At 37.1% G+C, this 21,500-nt stretch overlaps 1 protein-coding gene across 2 annotated transcripts in view; it reads left to right on the top strand.

The window, feature by feature from the left end:
• The window catches only part of RAB11FIP2 (RAB11 family interacting protein 2), a 41,322-nt gene extending 21,594 nt beyond the window's left edge, over positions 1-19,728 (top strand). Inside the window, exons 4-5 of one of the 2 annotated variants that reach the window (XM_032608507.1) lie at positions 9,568-9,613; positions 15,390-19,728. In XM_032608507.1, the coding sequence (XP_032464398.1) occupies positions 9,568-9,613; positions 15,390-15,620 (277 nt within the window). In that variant the 3' untranslated portion in view covers positions 15,621-19,728. Of the gene's footprint in view, positions 1-9,567; positions 9,614-11,465 lie in introns of both variants that reach the window. The other variant, XM_032608508.1, reaches the window with a different exon arrangement.
• The last annotated feature ends 1,772 nt before the right edge of the window (positions 19,729-21,500 follow it).

Genomic DNA, 21,500 nt, shown 5'->3' with positions numbered 1-21,500 from the left:
TCAAGTTTTAGGACTTCTTCAACAGTATCGTCATTACCGTTTTATGATGGAAAACCAGTTAGGTCTGAATTTGCTGTCCATGATCTTTGGTGTCACTGACCACAATTTCCTAATTGTCTTGCCTACCAGATCTCATAAAAGATATCCTGTGAGAGTAATAATAAGTAAATTACTGTTAATCCCCATAGACATCTATAAATTAGGTTCTGTTTTGCCATCGCAGTATTAGTGTGCAGTGCCCAGTCCCAAGAGAGATAATGGAGTATTTTAATCTCTAATAGCATTAATTTGATTTGGTACTCACTCCCCCCCCCCCCCCCCCCCCCGCCCCCGCAAAAAAAAAAAAAACAGAAAGGAAGAAAAGCAGTATTGAGTTGCACTGTGGCTCTTAAGCCCTATTTGCATGTGTAATAGACATAATTGAAATGTGCTAAAGGTTGAGTTTACTAGTGGAAACTCTCTTTGGACACTTCATTTTTTAGGGCTTTTATAAAAGGAATCATTAAGAACATTTCTTTAAACTCCTTTAACATTGAACCTCTATGGAATAAATGTTTTCCGGATTTACCAGAAAATTGTCAGTTGAATCTGTATTGTGGTCAAATACCTAAACTGGTAGACTTGGTTGGTAAACTGGATAAACTGGCTAGTTGAATGGATTATATTAGAAGTCACCAATTTGAAACTTATTTCAATTCATATTGGCAGTTTTAAGTATCAGCAATTCTTTCTGTCTTAAAAAGGATGGAAAAATATTCCATTAATGTGCTGTCAGGTCTAGATAAAAGTGATCTTTGTTATTCAGAAAAATGATATCCTCTGGTCTTTGGGGACTTGATACCTTGTTGTCGAAACCTGTATTGACCTACTATTGATTTAGTCAGTCAACTATTAGCCCAATTTTTATTAAGCACTGGCTGTTAATTTATTCAGCATACATTTGTTAAGCATCTGCCATACCCTAGGTACTATGTCAGATGCTAGGGCTGAAAAGATTGAGATATCATTCCTTCCTTTAAGCAGTTTGTAGTAGAAAGAGGTGGGGAGGCCAGGGATTAGGATAGATACCCAAAATGCAAACTTAAAAAAAAAATCATTTTTAGAGCAGTTTGAAATCACAGCAGAATTGAGCGGAAGGTATGAGATTTCCCATATACATCTTACCTGCACACACATAGCCTCTCCCATTAGCAACCTTCCCCACGAGAGTGATACATTTGCTAAAATTGATGGACCTACGTTGACACGTCATAATTATACGTAGTCCATAGTTTACATTAGGGTTCACTCTTGGTGTGGTATATTCTGTGGCTTTTGACAAATGTATTAATATAATGGTGTGCGTTCATCTTTATAGTATCATACAGAGTATTTCTACTGCCCTAAAAATCTTTTGTGCTCTGCCTATTGACTGGTCCCTCCCCGCAAACCCTTGGAAACTGCTGATGTTTTTACTGTCTCCATAGTTTTTGCCTTTTCCAGAATGTCATATAGTTGGAATCATACAGTCTGTAGCCTTTTCAGATTGGCTTCTTTCACTAAGTAATATGCATTAAAGGTTCCTCCATGTCTTTTCATGGTTTGAGAGTTCATTCTTTTTTTAAGCACTGGATAATATTCCATTGTCTGGATGTACTAGTTTATCCATTTACCTGCTGAAGGACATCTTGGGTGCTTGCAAGTTTGGGCAGTTATGAATAAAGCTTCTATAAACATTTGTGTGTAGGTTTTTGTGTGGACACACATTTCAACTCCTTTGGGTAAATACCATGGAGTGCAATGGCTGGGTAAATACCATGAAGTGCAATGGCTGGATCTTATGGTACAAGTTCCTGTTGCTCCATATCTTTGTCAGCATTAGGTGGTGTCAGTGTTGCGGATTTTGGCCATGGCAGTAGGTGTGTGGTGGTATCTCGTTTTAATTTGCTTTTCCTGGATATCATATGATATGGAACACCTTTTTATGCCTATTGCCATCTGTGTATCTTTGTATCTGTTGGGATCTTTGGCCCATTTTTAAATTGGATTTTTTTTTCTTACTGTTTACTTTTAAGAGTTCTTTGTATATTTTGGGTAACAGTCCTTTATCAGATATGTCTTTTTCATATATCTTCTCCCAGTCTTTTCATTCTATTTAACAGTGTTTTTCGCACAGCAGAAATTTTTAATTTTAATGAAGTCCAGCTTATAAATTCTTTGTTTCGTGGATCCTGCCTTTGGTGTTGTATCTAAAAAATTATTACCATACCCAAGATCATCTACATTTTCTCTGTGTTATCTTCTAGGAGTTTTATAGTTTTGTGCTTTACATTTGGGTCTGTGATCAATTTTGAGTTGATTTTTATGTAAGGTCTGTATTTAGGTTCATATATCTGAAATTGGAATAGCACTTCGTCATACAAAACATTCATTTTAACTCTCTTTTAATCCTAATTCTTTGAAATAGGTGGTGAAATGTCTATTTCTTGATTAAAAATAAAATATGAAATTTAGAGCACTTTAATAGGTTGTACCTGGGTACTGGGTGGTGGGCAATAGGTTTGGAAAGATAAGTATAGTCAAGCCCAATAGGCTTTGAAAGCCAGGCCAAGAAATTTTGTTATTGTTCCAGAGGAAGGTGGAGGCCAGAAGTTTTTTATTTTTGCGTTACGCGGGCCTCTCACTGTTGTGGCCTCTCCTGTTGCGGAGCACAGGCTCCGGATGCGCAGGCTCAGCGGCCATGGCTCACGGGCCTAGCCGCTCCACGGCATGTGGGATCTTCCCGGACCGGGGCACGAACTCGTGTCCCCTGCATCGGCAGGCGGACTCTCAACCACTGCGCCACCAGGGAAGCCCCAGAAGTTTTTTGACAGAAGAATAATGAGGTTAGACTTTAGCTTTAGAATGTCCTACCCAGCCATGTTGCATAGGCTGGATGGGACAAAGGAGGAGTGACAGAGACTGAGAGGAGGCTATTACAGCAGTCTGGGCTGTTATAGTCTAGGTGGTCATGTGGTCTTGTGAGCAGAAAGGTAGCTGTGAAAGTGAGTAGTGAGGAAACAATGAGAGATCCATGTCCAGAAGCTGAATGGGGAGAATTTGGCAGCTTATTGATGAGGCATACAAGCTGGAGGCTGGAGGCTGGAGTCAGGGGTGCCTCTGAGGCTTCACCTTTGGTGATCAGGAGACTGGTTGTACCAGAAGGAAGAAACAGACAGAACTGATAGAAAAGTCAAGATGATGATTGGTTTGGGAGAACTTTGAGACAAGTTAAGTGCAGGTAAGATATCCAGTCTGAGACTTTAAACAGACATTTGTAAAGGCGGTATTGCAAAGGATAAAGTGATTGTGGTTGAAGATCAAAGATTTAGCAATCATCCGTCCATATAATGGTGGCAGTTGAAGTAGTGATTTCCAAGGTAGAGTGGAAAAAGAGGTTTGAAAACAGAACGTTAAGAAATAGCTAGTGTTGGGGCTTCCCTGGTGGAGCAGTGGTTGAGAGTCCGCCTACCGATGCAGGGGACACGGGTTCGTGCCCCGGTCCGGGAAGATCCCACATGCCGTGGAGCGGCTAGGCCCGTGAGCCATGGCCGCTGAGCCTGCGCGTCCGGAGCCTGTGCTCCGCAATGGGAGAGGCCACAAGAGTGAGAGGCCCGCGTACCGCAAAAAAAAAGATTAAAAGAAATAGCTAGTGTTTCCCACCTAGGGTGAAACGGGGAAGAAGATAGGAAATCAGAAACATAGGAGAAAATTTAGACCACCACTTATCACAGAGGGGAAGAGTCTCAGAAAGAACAGTCATCAGAGGGAGCTGAGAGGTTAAAGAGAATGAGGCTGTTACCTTAAGTAAAAATCGTTTGTTGGCCGTGAGTATAGGTTGTGGGGGGATGTGTTTCAGGTTATAAAAGGTGAGGCAGTGAAGTAACGGAGACAGCAGGAGTTACTTGTGAGGGACCTGGGAGGGATTAGAGATTGGCAAAATAAAAGTGGTGGAACATCTGAGGGGTAATGGACTATAAGTATGCTCTGGTGAGACGGGTGAGGAAATACAAACAGGTTAGGAAACAATTGGGATGACAGTGGGGGTCCACAGAGCAGGTCTGAAGGGGTGACGGAGTGGGAGAATCGGAAGGTGAGATGGATCAGATGGAATTTCAGTGGGATGAGATCCTTCTGTGAGTGATCTCATCCCACCTTATTGATTACTGTTCCTCAGTTGAGAGAAACTCCGTTTGTGAAAATGTGTTATAAATTGTAAGGCAGTGTATAAATGTGCAGTGGTACTATTCAAATCCCAGTCACTTCAGTTATACCATTTCAGAAGTGCAGTTTTTCGTTGGCTTCCTTTCTTTCTCTCCTATTTTAAATTATTAAGTGAATAGTTTTTGGCATTTATTATATATTCTTGTATCAGTTAAAGTCCTAGCAGGAAACAAATGACACACTCAAAACGAGTAATTGAAGAAAGTTTAGTGAAGATATCATTTATAGAGGGGTGGCTAGGGTTAGGACACCAAGGAAGGGATAGTAGAGCACTAGGGACCAGCAGTATCTGGAAGGGACTGCCATGCTTAGGTGTGAACGAACAGCTGTGGCTGTCTGTACAGAAGCTACTGGTAAAGCTGCAGTGCAGCAGGGGGACTGAAGAGGTTGGTAGGATGGGGCTGGAATAAATACCCTGTCTCCCCTTCTTTCTGTCCTCCAGTCTCTCGTAGGTGCCTCCCAGTGGCAGAGCACAACGGGAAGCCAATGGGCAAGGGGACCCAGGCGATACCCTTTCCAGAGATCAGCCTTCTGGGGTGCAGGGAGGGGCAGAATGGAGCAGGAGAGGCAAACAGGAAACAATTCAATACCTGTTGCTTTTCAGCCTTCGTTCTGTCTCTTTAAGATTGTCTAAGTCTTGCACTTTTCGTAGTCATTCTGACTGGAAGAATCCTCAGGAAATTGTGTTGGCCTGCTTGAAAGCAGCTGTCTCTGAGCTCATGGTTAAAGTCCAGTAATACCAGTCGTTGCTAGGCCGGTGTCATTACTCTCTGCCCTTGCTTCGCTGTAAATGGTGTATTTTTCTTTTCTTCTTTTCAGACTCATTAAAGGTTTTGTATTATGTTATAGTTCTCAGTTTACGCCCCTCCCCCTCAACTACATTTGTCACCAAAGTGAAGCTCCAGGTCTCCAGAGCGCACTCTGCCAGCTAAACAAGAAGATCAGTAGGATACTCTCCTTTGAAAAGAATTCATGTCCGAAGTTCTTCTGTGATAAAGTTATACTTATTTCCTATACACCATAAGAAATTGAATGGTGTTTAAGAATGTTACTCCTCCACTCTGCTTTCCTCTCTTTGCCCCACCTCCCAGACAAGCAGGACACCTCCTGAGTTTTGCAAATAACTTGAATTGACTTATTAAATACAACATGAGTCAAGTTGTAGGCCAAAGTGGACTTAGCTTTATAATTCCATCAGTAACAGGGCTTGGAAAGAGGTATCATGGAAGATGTAATAATAGTTGTTTTTAAATGCCTTGGAAAGAACTTCAGGTGTTGTTACGTGACTTCTCCTTGAAAGATTTAAAACCCTAGAGCCAGGAATTTACACAGTTTGCCTTGTCTTATACTGACAAGGCAGCTAGTTAATCAGTTTTAATAGATCTTTGTTCTTCTGTGGGCTTTTTTTTTGGTCATGACAGACTTTTTCACTGTTAATAGTCTCTTCCCTTTCTTAGGTATTCTTGCTCCAAAAGAGAGCAAAAAGAGTTTTAAAAAGAGAAAAGGAAGGACATAGAAGAAAACTCTGATCACTGACAAATGCTTTAGTGATTTCTGTAGTGGTCAGTTTTATCACTTTATAAATGTTGCTTTGCTTTTCTGGCTTATCTGTGGAAGACTAGTCCATAGCAGAAATTGAAGGACAGTTTCAAGTTTCACCAATTTACTTACTCAGTATTTATCCTAACTTCAAAGTAAATTAATGTGGCGTTATTGAAGAGATACTAATGATACCTTGAAATACATTTGAGTACTGTTAATTTTAAAATTTCGAGTTTACCAGGAAAAATTCTTTAAAATTTGGAAATATCACAAGGTAAAAAATAAGCTTTTATTAAACCTAAAGACTTCAGAATGTTAAGGTAAAGCATTTTATTAAATTATTTTTTAAAATATGAATTTAAAAATATTTTTATCAGTCTCAAAGTTACTTCAGAACCCCCTGCTGCCACCAAACGCTTTCAGTTCTGATTTTTCAAAGATTAATTTTTTTGAATTCTGAAGTTTAAATTTGTGTAGACTTTTTCAGTGTGAGCATGTCTAAGTTTATTTTTATACATGATTAAAAACACCATTTTCCTTAACCTGTCAACAACTCAGTTGAGCAGACTACATTATTCAGGATCTTGTCTGACATGAGGAAGCAGTCCGAAAAGAAGGACAGCACAGGTTGGTGCCACACTTCGATAGAGACATTTTTCCCCAAGCTAATTCATCCAGTTCAGTTAACTTTTTTTTTCCCACTTAAGGACAGATCAAAAAAAGCAGCTGTGAATGACTGAGTTGGTCATGTATTTGACACGTCAGTTTGTGAATATAAAGCCGAACACAGGGGCGGGGTCCTGCCTTTAGATTCCAGACAATGGCCAGTACCAGAGCCCTGGCCTCAGAGCGCTGCACTGGGCTGCTGGAGAGTGTGGGCGAGCTTAGGTTACACTCAGGTACAATGGCAAAGAGCTGGGGCTCACTGTGCTCCATACCTCTTTCCCTTACAGTTGTGACCATTCTTGAGAATTCTCAGACACTTTGCAGGTTGTCACTGAGTTTCACTTTAGCCCCATAGGCTGAAGACGTTGGATAGTACATATGGTTAGGTTCGTGATTTTGATAAAATTTTTGTCCTAAATGTCTGTTCCTTCAAAACTCTTATTACAATTAATATAATACCAGCATTTCTGTTTCTCAGTTCAATAATTTCTTCCTGAGACATATAATGAAATTTGTACAGTCATAATACTGTTTATTCTTCAAAGATGTGATAGGATAGATATGAAACATCTAAATAACATTTATGAAAGATTAAATTTGTCAAAAATGGCCTGTTGCTCTATGGATCAGCTCTAAGAGCCTCATCGTCTGCATGACAACCCTTCAGGGGCTCCTTCCCATCCTGCTGCCTGTGTGCCAGTCAGTCTGCTCCGTGTCCTGCAGTGGCACCGCTGTCTGGCAGCCCCAGACAGCATGTGTCTTCAGAGTCCTCTTTCTCTGGCCTGCCGAACCTAACCGTCATGTAATTTTAAGTTCTACTTTTTCCTTGACTTAGTAGACCTTCCTTGACTAATGCTGCGATAGAACGTTTCCTTTTTCTGGGTGGTCTAAGAATTTAACTCTCAGGGGTGCTTTCCCCCTACAAGGGAATCTCTCCTGTGTGCTTACTCAAAACATCTGATTAATCCACGCGTCGTGTGTGTTCAGGACTTCAGCAGTGCGGTCTGTGCTCACTAGGTAGATCTATGAGCAGAAAACAGGGCTAGGACTGTGTCACCTCCAACACTCATCCACTGGACAACCTCACACAAGCTACCTAACCTCTCTGTGATTCATTTCCTTCTTTTGAAAGTGAAGATCATACCTACCTTAAGGGTTATGAAGATTAAATGAGTTAATTTTGGTAAAGTGCTTAGCACAGTATCTGGCACTTTCTAAGTGCTATGCAAATGTTTATTAGAATAATTTACTGAACATGTTCTGTCTGTTAACCACTGTGCTAAGTGTTTTACATGTGGTCAACTCATTTAATCTTCCCAGTAGTCTTACATGGTAGATCCTGTTACCATCCCCATTTTACAGAGGAAGGAACCCAGACACACTCAAAGGCAAGTAAGTAGAGGGCAGAACCAGGATTTGAGTTCACACCACGTGGTTCCAGGGCCCTCAAGCACTTCTCTGCCTGTAACCAGTACAGTGTGCCGTTACACTGAACGTAAATCAGTTTGTCTTCGAGAATGTCACAGTCGGATGGAGAGAGATGCAGCAGAATGCGTTTCTTGACCTATTAGAGAGCAACATGCTGTGAGATCACGGGGCAAGGAGAGATTAGTCCCACTGGTCCCTGATGTTGACCTCCTTGGACTGAAAATCAGGGAGGCTGAGAACTGTGCATGTTATCAGCTGCTCCCTTGGCACTCTAGGCCTAGGGGTACCACGTGATAATGTATTCTGGGTTTGTATTTGTTTTCTTTTAAGCCACTTTTCTGTCAGGCTTTTGAGACTTTGCTGGTACAGTGACTCTAGTCTGGGACCATACAGAACACCATAAAGACGGTGAGGTACAGGGAATGAGAAAATGTGTCAGCCGAGTCGGCCTGTAAATGGTGCATCATAGGTATTTAAAACCTGTTTCAATCTTCCCTACCATGTCACCCAGCTCTACTGAAATACCAGATTTATCCACAGGAGTTCTGGGTAGAAAAGGTCAGCAACCGGTTCTGGAAGCTAGTACTACAAATCTTAGTCATAACAAATGAAACGTTGGATATGTGAGAAATTCTCTTGAGGTGGTTGTACATGCCTCCATGCCCTGTAGATTTACAGCTGGGGATATGTACTTGTAATAATAGATACTTTTCAGTGTCCAGACTTTTTGTGCATACAGTCAAAAGTTTTAAAAGTGAATTTCTTCAAAGGATTCCAGTTATTTGGCTGATAAAGCACAGATAACGAAAAAATATATTTTACGGTTAAGTCTTTTTTTTTTTTTTTTTTTGGAATAAAAAGGTTCCTAGGACAGTAATGCTTTGTAGAGGTTCTAATGGCTAATACTCTTAAGTGCCGGGTAAAAATTAAACTTGAATAGCAACGATGAAACATTTACTCACCAGATGGCTTTGAAGTTTAGCTTCTTTTTGGTTCCAGTCCCCTTCCTAATGGACATGTTTCAAAGAAGAAAACGATTATAGCATTCAGCTGTGATGTTTTCGTCCTCTGTGCATGCAAGAAATCCGTTTTGTTTTGGTCCATTTGGGTATTTAAATTTTGAAGACCAGCTACTTAGAAATTCATTAATGACAGAAATGGTTCACACAGCTCGAATTCATTCTCCTTGATAGGATAACATTTAAAGGTTAATTTTTCTAATACCTATAGAAATAATTGTTTTAAAAGATTGCTTCAACTCTTTTAGTCTACAGCCTTCCCAACCTAAATTTATTTAAGTCTCTGTAGTTTTATATCAGAAGGCCTAAGGTAAGTGAGTGTGTGTATATAAAATGAATAATAACATTATAGAATTTAATTTTATAAAGCATCTCACTAGGTAAAATCACTTATATTTAAAGATGTTTAGAAAGTACACGTTAGAGGTACAGTTCTTCAGTTCTAATAATACTGAAGGGTTTTCCTTCAAAGTTTAAAATTGTAGCTGCTTTAGAATGTTTAGTAAATATTGTTTTTCTTTTACATCCTGGATTAAATTTCACTCACTCAGGTAATATAGGAGTTTAGAAATTGTTATTGCAGTGTTGGTTAAAATGTCCTGTTTTTATGTTTCCTCCCACGTGTACTATGATACGCTTTTAACATTTATGTTTGTCTTTTATTGCTCAGTTTTCATATGAATCCGACAAGTAATGAAGACCTCAGGAAAATCCCGGTAAGTTGCAGAGGGGGTTAGAGAATTACCAAAAACCAAGCCACAAGCTGTCTTTCTGTCTGGGGCATATTTCTAAAAAGGCCTCCGTCTCCTTGAATCCCTCAGTTACCCACAGATTATAGCTTAGTATGATGATTTAGGGAGAAAGAAAAACAGCAAAATTCAAACTTTATCTTTAATATACCATAGGGTGTGACTTCTGTATGATCTATGGAAGTGTATGCAAACATAGTTATAATTGAAGCCAATTTAGAATATACAGGTTTTGTTTGCAGACTGTTTAAAAATCGATATGAAAGCTGTATGTCAGGTCAGCATTATAGCTGTGAAATAAGAGCATGTGGAGAAAGCTGCCATTTTGTTACTGTTGTTGTAAATCAGGTTGAGGCGAGAGTAAACCTGCTTGTGAACACTGAACAGCAGGAAGAGCTTCCTGGCCAGAGACCCATTTAACCAGGAGTGTGTGTGAAAGATCCTTTAGGACACTTACCTTCCAAGTCAGAACAAAACCAAATATATTAACAGGCTTCGTAGCGACCAGCCAGGTTAGCTCACATATTTTGCAAGGATTATTCAGATATCTTAACTTCATTTCATTGTTATTTGAAGTCCAGTTTTCGACCTCTGTTCCGAGGTCCAGTACATCTTCAGTCTATTCTAAATACTATACTAAGCCTAGAGAGAATAAGTTGCTTTACAAAAATATGGGCACATGTCTTGGTAGGAAACTAAATTCTCACTGAATAACAGAAATAAAGCCTTTATTCCAAGAGGCTGGTGGTTGCTGTTTGAACCATCTGTCCTTAATGTGTGTGATCCAGATGTGTAATAAGAATTTTTCGAAGCAATAGCATATCACAATCTTCTATGGTGTGATAGGCTGAGAAGAAACCATGGTGTTGTGTAAACCATTCTAAATGCAGTCATTTGTCTTTAAAATGGTAGAAAACACTATAGAGGCAGAGGACTTTGTACTGTGTTTTTGCTGTTTTAATGTACATGATGTGTACGTTTTGATGTTTCATAAATACTCAAGTCTTTATATTATGGCAGACTGGCGAGAAACGTCAGAATATATGAAGTCAGCCTTTGATCAGATAGTAAAATGAATTCTATCAGGCGGTTACTTAATCTCAAACAAAATGCGACATCAAAAAATCGATTTAATGTGCAGCTATTGTTTATTAAGTAACCTTAATTACAATTTCTATGTGCTTGTAAATGTACTTTTCCAAATCTTGTAATTTATTGCTGTAAAAGCATCCTTAGAATTCTTTAAAGAAATAAAATGTGAAAATTGTTTTAGTTCAGGGATTTAAAGGTGATAAAAGAATCCTTGATGTGTGATTATTTTTCTCTGGAATACTAACTATTCTAAATGACAGTTAAAGGATTACTAGGTGTTGTTAATTTACTGCAAGATACAATTAAGAGGAGAAAGCTCATCCTCATACTGATCGTTATTGAAAAAAAGTATTTGAACAAGTTTTATGTTGAAGATTATGAGATGTTTGAAGTAATTTACCTTAAGTTCTTTAATAATAGCTGTCCACCAAGTTATATTTTTTTCCCCTTCTGGACATAGTATTTTGTAATTAAGTTTGTATGTCTTATATGCTAGTGCCAACACCTGTCTGTGAAAGCAGTGTTTAAACAGGAGCAGTAGCCAGTTGAAAGGGCAGTGTGAGCTCTTTAAGGCCTAATTAAGAACTGAAAGGGAGATGAAGGGAGTAGCACAAAAGATGTGAAAGTAGCTGAGATGATATTCCCAGAGCAAAGTTCCTCATTAGAACAATAATGAGATGATCAGAGAATGCCAAGCCTTCATCTTATCTCTCTCTCTCTCCTCTAGTTGCCTTGGATGTCAGTTAGTACCCCACCAATATTTGGTTACCAGGACAACCTTTCTTTAAATCTTCAGTTATTTTGAGTCTTGATAATTTGCTTTTGTTGAAATTTAAATATTGTAAAAAATATACATTTCCTAGTTTAAAAGGCTAGACTGTGAGTAAAGTAAAAATAGATCACTAGTAATTCTCAAAGTATTTTGCACAACTGTTATTTAAAATTCCAGTTAGACAACTTAATGTAATAATTCTGTTCACTCACCCAACTCTTATTTTCTTATATCTGCATATGGAAATTTTTAACAGAGTTTGGGTAGGAATGAAAAAGGATTGGTTATGAAACGGGAAGAGAGAAGAAAAATTTACATTAAATTTCAATATAAGAAGACATCTTAAAAACATATGTGCCATCTATATGGAGTGCTAGAGGAAAAACTGTTGAGTACTTAGGAGTCCCATGTTAGGTTATTTGAGTCTTTACCAGTTTGGAGATTTCTCAATTTCAGTTTTTCTAAGAATAGTATTAAAAGTATCTTTTGAAAAAATAATTCATTTTTTCATTTGCCTGAGAGTTTTCCTCTTTAAGCAAAATAATCTTTGTAACCAGAAAATATTTTAATTTCCTACTGTATTTAGTTAATATTAATCTTTATTTTATTTGGAATTATATCAACAAACAGAAGGATAGATGTATTTATTGAGTATATTAGTCAATTTAAGAATCTTATGCCTAAAATTAGAAGGTTTACATGATTTTCAAATATGGGATAAAATGTGGAACTAAGCATAAAACTGTTTTTAATTATTTTATATTCTTTTCCAGAATATAGTTTATAGTACATGTGTTTCTAAGATGTTTTTTTGCATAAAAACTTGATGCAGAAATTTGGGGTAAATTTTTCACATAAAAGGATAAATGGAAAATTTATTGAAAAGGTCAGAACTGTATTTCCAAGAAATCTGTTTATCCATAAGTATTAGATGGTTGTAAGGGGGAAAAATAAGCCAAATAATGGATTTGTATATTCTAGATTATGGCTTATATCTTAAGTGCTGAACAATATTGTGGGATAATATTTGATTATTTTGAGAGATTAAATTTTAGATTGATTTGTATCATGGCATTAATTTAAACTCCTTATGTCAAAATAAGAATTTTTTGACATGTCTTTCATCCTCATTGTCTGTAGAGAAATGTTAAAAAATTATTTTAACTACATTCTCTGGTAGCACTGGTATAGTGTTAAATGTAACAATATAAATGATTTTCTAACTGCATATTATCACTTAATTAGTTTGGAGAAATCAGTTCATATATGTATAATTTGATTAAGAGAGGCCCTGTCTGATGCTATTATTATGTTAAATTAAGAAAAAAGGTAAAACAATCAATTGGTAATGAATCCCATTTAGTTTAATTTCATTAATCCCTGCAGTTCTCACAAGAACTGCTATTTTTCAGTAAATATTGTATTAGAAAAATTAAATCACATTAGTTGGACATAATCACTTTTTTAGAATGCAGTTCTGAAAGACCTCTTTGCAGACCAGGAAATGTTAGAGTTGAAAGGGACCTTAGAGAACATCTCATTTATCAGAGAAGGAAAGTGAGACTTAGGTGGGTTTCAGTCTCAAATTTGTGCAGAATTACTTAGGTTAAAGTAAGAAACTTTAGCTTATTTTTAATTAATGTTTATACTTAGCTCTATGGTATGTCTTATCTTTTCTACAGAAACCTGCTGCGTATAATAAATGTCAATAGGAATGTGTTTAGGAAAATCTAAGTTTTGTATCTCTAGACGACTTATGACCAATTAAACTAGTAAATATGTGTGTATACTTATTCTAACAAAAAGTTAATTGATCTGAAAGAGAAGAGAATAAAAAGTAAACCAACACGTATCTCCAGAATTGTCCTTTAGTTGTCGTAAAACAATATTCTGGAATGTTTTGGGGGACAAAGGTAATCTAATTCATAAAGTTGTATCTATACCCAGTTTCTAATGGTAAAATGAGTAATTTTTAAACTTCCTTTTAGCATCCTCTCTATTCTGTTAATCTAGTAGAGGCTCCTCCTAACTTTTGTCTTTACTATTTAAATAGCTTTGTAACTAATCGCGGTCCCTCTAAATGATCTTACCCACTGCTGCCATTTTCCTAAAACTTAGCTTTAATCATCTTTCCTCTGTTTAGAAACCTTCAATGGGCTTTCTATTTCCCATAACACTAAGTGTGATAGCATCAGACATCCTTGATGGTCTGTTTGGAACCCACTGTTTCAGCCTCTCTCTCTGTGCCCTGTCCTGAACCTTATTTCCCAGCCGTGCTCCGCTGATCACCTTTATTAGCCTCTGTGCCTTGAACCTTGCTTCCTCCTTTGAACAAGCAGAGCCACTGCTTGAGATGCCCATTACGCATTTCTGCCTGGCAAAATCTTTGAAGGCCTAGTGCAAGCTATATTTTCTCTGCAAAACCTGAGAGATTCTATGGATTGGAGAAGTTTTCAGCCAGGAATATTATTTTGCCTTTATCCTAGAGAAGGGAGTGTGCTTGGGTAACACAAGCATCAAATTGGTATCTGTGCTCTAGCTTGTTTCTCTGGTGCAGCAAAGTCATGGGGCCTGGTGAGGAGGAGATAAAAAGTTACACTTTGGCTTTACTGATGAAAACTCCTGGATGCATAGCAAATTAAAATAGATCCTGAAATTGAATACAGACAAATTTAATTCTTATGACAAAAAAGGAAAAAAAAAGACCTTTCTACGTTCACCAGTCCTCATTCTCCATCCTCCACTGAATAGATTAGATACTATTAGTCCTTAAGAGCAAGGCCAATTTCCTCAGTATTTTAGTTTATTTTCTTTAAAGCCAAATGGAAATGTTTGGAAAGAAAGTGATGAAAACCATTTTAAGTTGTTGAATGTAGTGATAGAACTATGTATAAGAAGGCATAAAGATTGCTACTTTATATTTTGGCATTATATTTTACATAATGAAACATCTAAATATTATGCACTTTAAATAGATGATGTTACAGTGCCTTTTTGATTAAATTTCTGAGAAATATTTTTCTTTTAATATTAGGATGTTTGTAATAAAAATGAATTGAATCAATGCCTTTTTTTTGGTTTATGTTTGTACCTTTGTGTTAAGAGAATTTTCACCAATAGAATGAGGTTAAACAAAATAAAGTAAGTGAAATGGGAGAGAATGCAGATATACTAATCTTAAGCGTTAGCATGACTGTAGTTGAACTCTTGAGTTTCCTGACAACCAAGGCGAAAAGGGAAATAAAATAAATTGTATAGGTATTAGTACTAGGAGGAGAAAATAGACTAGTTACTCAGAGGAGAAAAGGTTCTATTTGCCTGTAAGTTAAAACAGTAGTTACTCCCATGGAGTTTCTTATAAAGGATGCTCATGGATTTAGTTCTGAATGCCATCAACATTTCATAGCAAACTGGAGAAGCAGAGTTGATATTGCTGTTTCTTGTAACCATCTTCAATAAAAAGGCAAAGGCATAACATTAAACTACAGTTCAGTGGAAGCAATTCCACGAGGACTAAACTAATATCCAAATATGTAGTTTTCAATAGCTTCTTATATTTCCTAAAGTTAATTCTTACAGATCTTTTGATTTTGTCTATTTTAATTATGTTTATTATTGAGCATTTAATCTCTTAACTTAATCTTAAATTACGTGGTCAGTTTCTAATATTTAAGAATTTAGGGTTGTAATCAAGGCTTTGGTGTATCTGCTTTAGTCCTTTCCTCAGAACTGGCTAGCCATTCTGTGAACTGTCACACTGGTTCTAGCCAAGGATAGAGAAGAGTTTGATGAGGGTTTGAAACAGTTGAACTTCAGAATAACTCATAATTTGCCCCTGATGTGCTGTCTATTAAAGTGACCGTCTTTATCCTACTCTAGGACAGCAACCCTTTTGATGCCACTGCAGGCTATCGTAGTCTCACCTACGAGGAGGTACTGCAGGAGCTGGTAAAACACAAAGAGCTCCTTAGGAGGAAAGACTCCCACATCCGGGAGCTGGAGGACTACATCGACAACCTCCTTGTAAGGGTGATGGAGGAGACGCCCAGTATTCTCAGAGTGCCGTACGAACCATCCAGGAAAGCTGGCAAGTTCTCCACTAGTTCATAAGCCAATGGTACTGCATTTATAATTGGGGAGAAAAGAAAGGAAGAAAGAGAGAGAAAAAATAGCAGAAAAGCTCGTTACTGAGAGAGACCACACTATCAGGTTTCATTCCATACTCTCCTTCATTGTGAAGAACTGTTTCACCTGTAAATATTAGCAGGGACTATCAAGAGTGACCTTTGAAGTGAGCTAAATAATTTAAACCTTTAAAGTGAAGATGGGCCAGATTCTCATGAACAAGCAGTTCCTTAGGATTCACTTAGGTGCTGGTGCCGGCCCACTAATCTGCCATAGGCCTAGGAGTATCTTCGGAAGTACGTGACTTATTCCTCAGGAACAGATTTCTCATCAAGCAGAATTGATACTGTGGTTGGTTTCTCAGAAGTCAATTTGTACAGATTTAGCTGCAGGAATACTGCTCATTATAAACACTACTAAGAAAAAAGTTCATATTTTATATACATATATATACATGAATAATCTGTTCATGTATCTTTGTATATAAAATACATGCATATACCTCATATATACATGTGTTTTTAGAACATATAAAGACAACTGGTTGCCTCTAAAATTAGGATACCAATTAGGATTTCTTAATTTCAAAATATATGTGTACTCTGTCAATGCAAAACAAATCGTCATTGCTACTATAATGGTTTGTTACACAGAAGCTGCTTCAAATCACTCTTGACTATGTGAACCTTGGTTTCAAAATAAGCTGCTACTATATATTATTCCAGCATCAAATCTTTTCTCTTTTTCCAAAAGTAATGATCTAAAGCCCCTTTTTAAAGAACGATGTATTTTAGGAAACTTCATTAACCTTGCAACAGCATGAATTTCTTGAATTAATTTTTTATCTTAATATTTGAGTTTTGTTTGAGCTATAAGCAGAAGATAAGCAAGTGTGATTTGTTGAGATTCTGATTGTCTTTAAAATATTCAATACTAGCAAAGAAAATATTAGGAAGTTATATCTGAAGATAATTTGGAGGGTGGGGGGGAAGTAGGTGATCATTCTGATGCCTGATAACCCAAAGCAATGAACAAATTCTAGGAATGAGGAATTAGGCTCGGTTTCACGTTACATAAATAATGGAACAGATGGTTGCATTTGGTTTCTGAACCAAAATAAGAGTTACTAAGGAGGGCTGAGTTTTTAGAATAGATCTTTACTAGCACGACATTTTACACTATTCTACAGCCACCCTGTAAGAATAAATCAGTATTACAAAATTGTGTCAGCTTTGTTTTTAAGTCTGCTCACCAAAAATGTTGACTACTATCATGAATTGTCTTTATATATTTGTACAGAATTAGTCTTTAAAGTGAAAATGATATAAAAATATTACTAATCATCTGCTGATTTTTTAACTTTAAAAGTCTGAAATACATACTATGAAATACTGAATCTGTGTCTTCTAAAGGAAATTTAAGATGAAAAATTCACCTGTATATGGAGACATATATTCCCCAGTCTTTTACCAAATGCATTTCTGTCTAATATTTATCTCTGCTAAGACTTCATTGAGAGTTAAATACAAAGCGCATATAATAGTTGTGCTCAGTTTAATATTTTGAATCAGATAATACTTGGCCAAGCTTGGCCAAGCTTATATTCACAAGTTAAAATCCCTTATTATTTGTATTTTTCTGAGTTTCTTCAGTTTTTCTATGAGAGCATAAATTTTGAAATTCTGAAAAATTTTCTGAAGTACAAATAATTTTTAATAGGAGACAAGGAGAAATAGCTTTCACTGACTTTTTCCTCCACTTCTAAATTTCTGTAATAAACCTCACAATCTGGTATAGAATTTTATTTTCCCATTTGAGGTCTTGGTAGTTCTTTTTAACTTGGTGCCATTTTTAGTTAACATTTATTAAATGTTGCACAATTCTTAGTATTTTTTCTGTTAGTATAACTGAGGCTCTTCTTACACTTTTAAAAGTACTAAAATCCATGTGTTTGCAGTATTATGACATTATCTGCAGATATTTTAATATGCTTTGGCCAAATTTACTCTTTATAGAATGAACCATGATGCTAGTGTTGTACTGGGGATATGTTTTATGTAAATAGAGCTCATGAAAAAGTATGGTTAAGGGACTGCCATTCTTTTTATGAGGAAATTCATTTTTAAGGAGGATTCTTTGCCTGTATAAAAACTGTTAAGGATTAGACTTGTCCATACGTTAATGATTTGGTTATAAGTGCGTCAATATTTTTATCTTTAATTCTGAGACAAGAATTGTATTGAAAACTGAATCTGCATTTATCACTGCCCGAAATGTTCTGTTCCGATGTTTATGAACTTTCTTTCACTCGTGACCTGGAATCAAACTGACTATATATATATATATTCATAATCGGTCAATATAAGGAACTAAAAACAAAAAGTAAAAATGAGTTCCTAAGTAAACATAACAGTGTTTCCTGTGTTTGTGGGCAGAAGTGCAAATAGAGTAGTTTTAATTTTTAGCGTTGTAGAAAAAAAGGCCAAAAGATCACATTAGTTTATTTTTGCAAACTATAACTTTTAAGTATTCTAATGGTATATTTTGTTAGTAACTTAGACAAGGAAATAAAACATACGTACTCATTAAATAACGCGCAGCACAATAGACTTATAGACAGAGTTTACTTTTGCTTTTATGCTTAAAAAAGGCATGTTCAAAAATATTTCCACCAATAAGAGGATTTTTTTAAATTGCAGAGTTTATAATAGTCTCAAACCTGTTTTAAGCTTAACATACTTCTGTTACATAATTAAAAATATTTCTGCTAATATTTTTTAAACAGTATAGTTTTACAACCAGCTCCCCTCCCAGTTCTAAAATTCAGCTTCAAAGTATTGAACATAACTGTCCTACCACTTAGGCTTCAAGTTCATTTATTAAATACCAGGGAATAAATCTTAGAATTGTATATAAAATGATGTGTCACCCATTCATGAAAAATATTTAAGTATTGCTTTTTGCTGCTGTATTCTGCATTGAGCCTAGTTTTGCCATCCTCCCATGAATGTAGTGTTATCCATAGATTATACATAACTACATCTATTGCTTTTAGCAGTAAGTGAAGATTTCGTTGTAATTTTCCAGCTGTGAAAATGTTGCCTGTATTTAAAAGGGTTTCATGAATGGAAACCTAAGTAAAACTCAGCTCGCTAGTGACAGACTTGCTTTCCTCACATCCTTCACCAACTCCTCCGCCCTCACACCCCACTGCCTACCACCCCCATAAGGGTGCTTATTCTTTAGCAAGGAGAATCTCAAAAAAAAAAAAAAAAAAAAAAAAAGAATTTCTGTCTTTAATATATCTAGAAATTGTTACGCTAGAACTTTTTTTCCTCTTAGGTTTTTAGAAAAAGCAGCCTACCTTGGATTTGTAAAACAAGGTGAAGCTTTCTGATGTCTTATAGGTATGGTTGGTGTCACGTGTGTGTGTAAATGAAATACGAAGCATGCTTATTCCCTCGATCTCTTTGAAGTAAAAGGGAAAGGATCGCAGTGCTGCTGATTCATGATTGTACATGGAAGGGTCTGTCAGCACACACTGAAAGCCCCCGCGTTCACAGATTTATAAGTTTAATAATCCAGATGCAATCATTGCAGGTATTTAATATGCAATAGGTAGCATCTTAACTAATTAATCTGCATAAGAAGGGTTTTCTGGTGTACTTAATAAGAAGTGTAGAAGCTCTTCAAGCATTAAATTGGAGTTGACATTTTATTTCATTTACTTTCCATGTCAAAAAATACACTCTTACAGTGGAATTGAAGTCTGTAACAAACGATACATTTGGACCTGTCAATCTTCGATCTTAGGGGTGGTTTGATTTTGAGGTACAAAAAAAAAATGCTGCAGATCTAGAAATGTATATATTTAGCAGGTATTTGAAAGATACAAGCATTATTTATAACTGAAGAGTATTACACTTAGTAAAATGCTCTAGTAACTTGTATACATTTTTGCAGGTACAAACTCCAATGTATGTAAGCATTATGTAACATGACAGTTGTATAATTTATGTAATCTGATGCATGAATCAGAGTTTTTATATATGATGATTGGTTTATTATAGTTGATTAAAATGTTTAATCTTAATTTGGTTGTCATAATTTCTTACCGCAGATAAAACAGCATGAGTATTCATTTGTACATGAGCCCTCCTTGTCTTTTAAAAGTACAGTAGGATGCCTCTTATTATTTGATGTATGGCAGCAGGTATTCTGTAAGACCTACAGACTCACTTCACTATGAAAACAGTTTTGAAAAGTAAGGTTTAGCGTGGACACTGTTTAGCAGCCCTTTGTGTATAAGATATCCCCTCACAGGGACAGAACTTACTGTTTGGTAGCAAATTACATCTGCGTATTTATACGGAGGCTAAGACCTATGCTGAGTGCTTTCTCTTTATGCGTTATTTCCTTTATTCTTCACAACAGCCCTCTACGGTAAGGACTGTACAAGCTTTCAGAGGAAATTGAAGACAGCTAACAAAACAGCTATTTGTGGAACTCGAGTAGAGTAGAGTTGGCAAAGCCACGGCATTTCTCACTAGTTTTTAGCGTCCAGCTCATGGCAGAGACCACTAATTCATGCCCACTTCCAGCCCTCTCAGCCTGCAGTCCAGGTATATGCCTGTCCATCCCAGATGCTGTCTGAGGGAAGCAGGAACCTAAGGGCCTGGGACGATGGTGTGGGTGTGGGTGTGGCAGAGTGTTAAGCAGTTGTATTCTATAGATTATGAGACGTGATCCACACATAGTGGTCCTGAAGGTAAGTAATCCACTCTTGGAACAAGGGAGTTCTCTGCAGGCCGGAACACCTTCCTGGTCCTTAATTGCCCTCAATTTTAGAGACCCATTTATTGTATCTTTTTACTTCCCCTGGTATTTCTCTGGATTGTTCCCCTTTCTGCCTATCTGCAGCACACACGTTTATTTTTTCTTAGTCTACTGAGACAAAGATATTTGAGGTAATTTGAGGGTAGAGAGTTATTATTCTGTTAAAGTGGCTGTTTTCCACATAGGTTTGTTCTAATGCTGTGCCTCTCTCAGAAAGGCCAGATGGAAATGAAAGCGAGGCCAGGGTTGCTAAACCTGATCACCTCAGAGACTGAAAATATAGATTGTATGTGAAATGTGATGTCCACGTGTTAGCAACTGATTCTTCAAACAAACAAACAAACAACCCACAAAACCGCAGGCCACTAGTGCACAGTCTTTTCCTTAGTCCGTGTTTCTGATGTACCGTCTTCGTTGTCATCATCATCATCAGGACAGTGCAGAGTGTAGTTGTTTACTTCCCCCCCAGATGATCTTGTGTTTAATCAAAACCTGACTTGGCCAAGGGGCGTGCGGGGCGTGTGTGATGTGTAAGACGGAATTACAGCTCAGGACTCCTGGGAGGGAGCGGGGAGAGGATAGGGAGTAACTCTTCAGTGACTCTAGAGTTTCAGTTTGTAGGATGCATAAGTTCTGGACGTCTGCTGTGCGACATGGTGCCTACAGTTAATGACACTGTATTGTGCATGTAAAAATCTGTTACGGGGGTAGAGCTCATTCGAAATGTTCTTACGGCAGTAAAGAAAAAGCCTTTCTCAGGTACGCCTGCCCCTGAGCCTGGCAGCGCAGATGCTTTGCAGAGGGAGAACAGCACAGTGAATCTGAGTTACAGTACAAGGGCCACCGCTCTGGTGTTTAGAGCCTTTTAGAACGTTATCTAGTATCTGATACATACCTTTTTGTGGTAATTATGATTTTTCAGTATCTTATTTATGACGGTCTTGCCTTTTGGTAAAAAACTGTATAAAAACTATTAGTGTCCCAGAGATCAGTTTAGCACTGTCCTGTGTTAAGGTCACATCACGTATG

Source organism: Phocoena sinus, chromosome 16 (genome assembly GCF_008692025.1).
Source record: "Phocoena sinus isolate mPhoSin1 chromosome 16, mPhoSin1.pri, whole genome shotgun sequence".
Taxonomy (NCBI): Eukaryota; Metazoa; Chordata; class Mammalia; order Artiodactyla; family Phocoenidae; genus Phocoena; species Phocoena sinus.
Note: the sequence above shows the minus strand (reverse complement) of the source record. Positions and strands in the feature narration are given on the sequence as shown.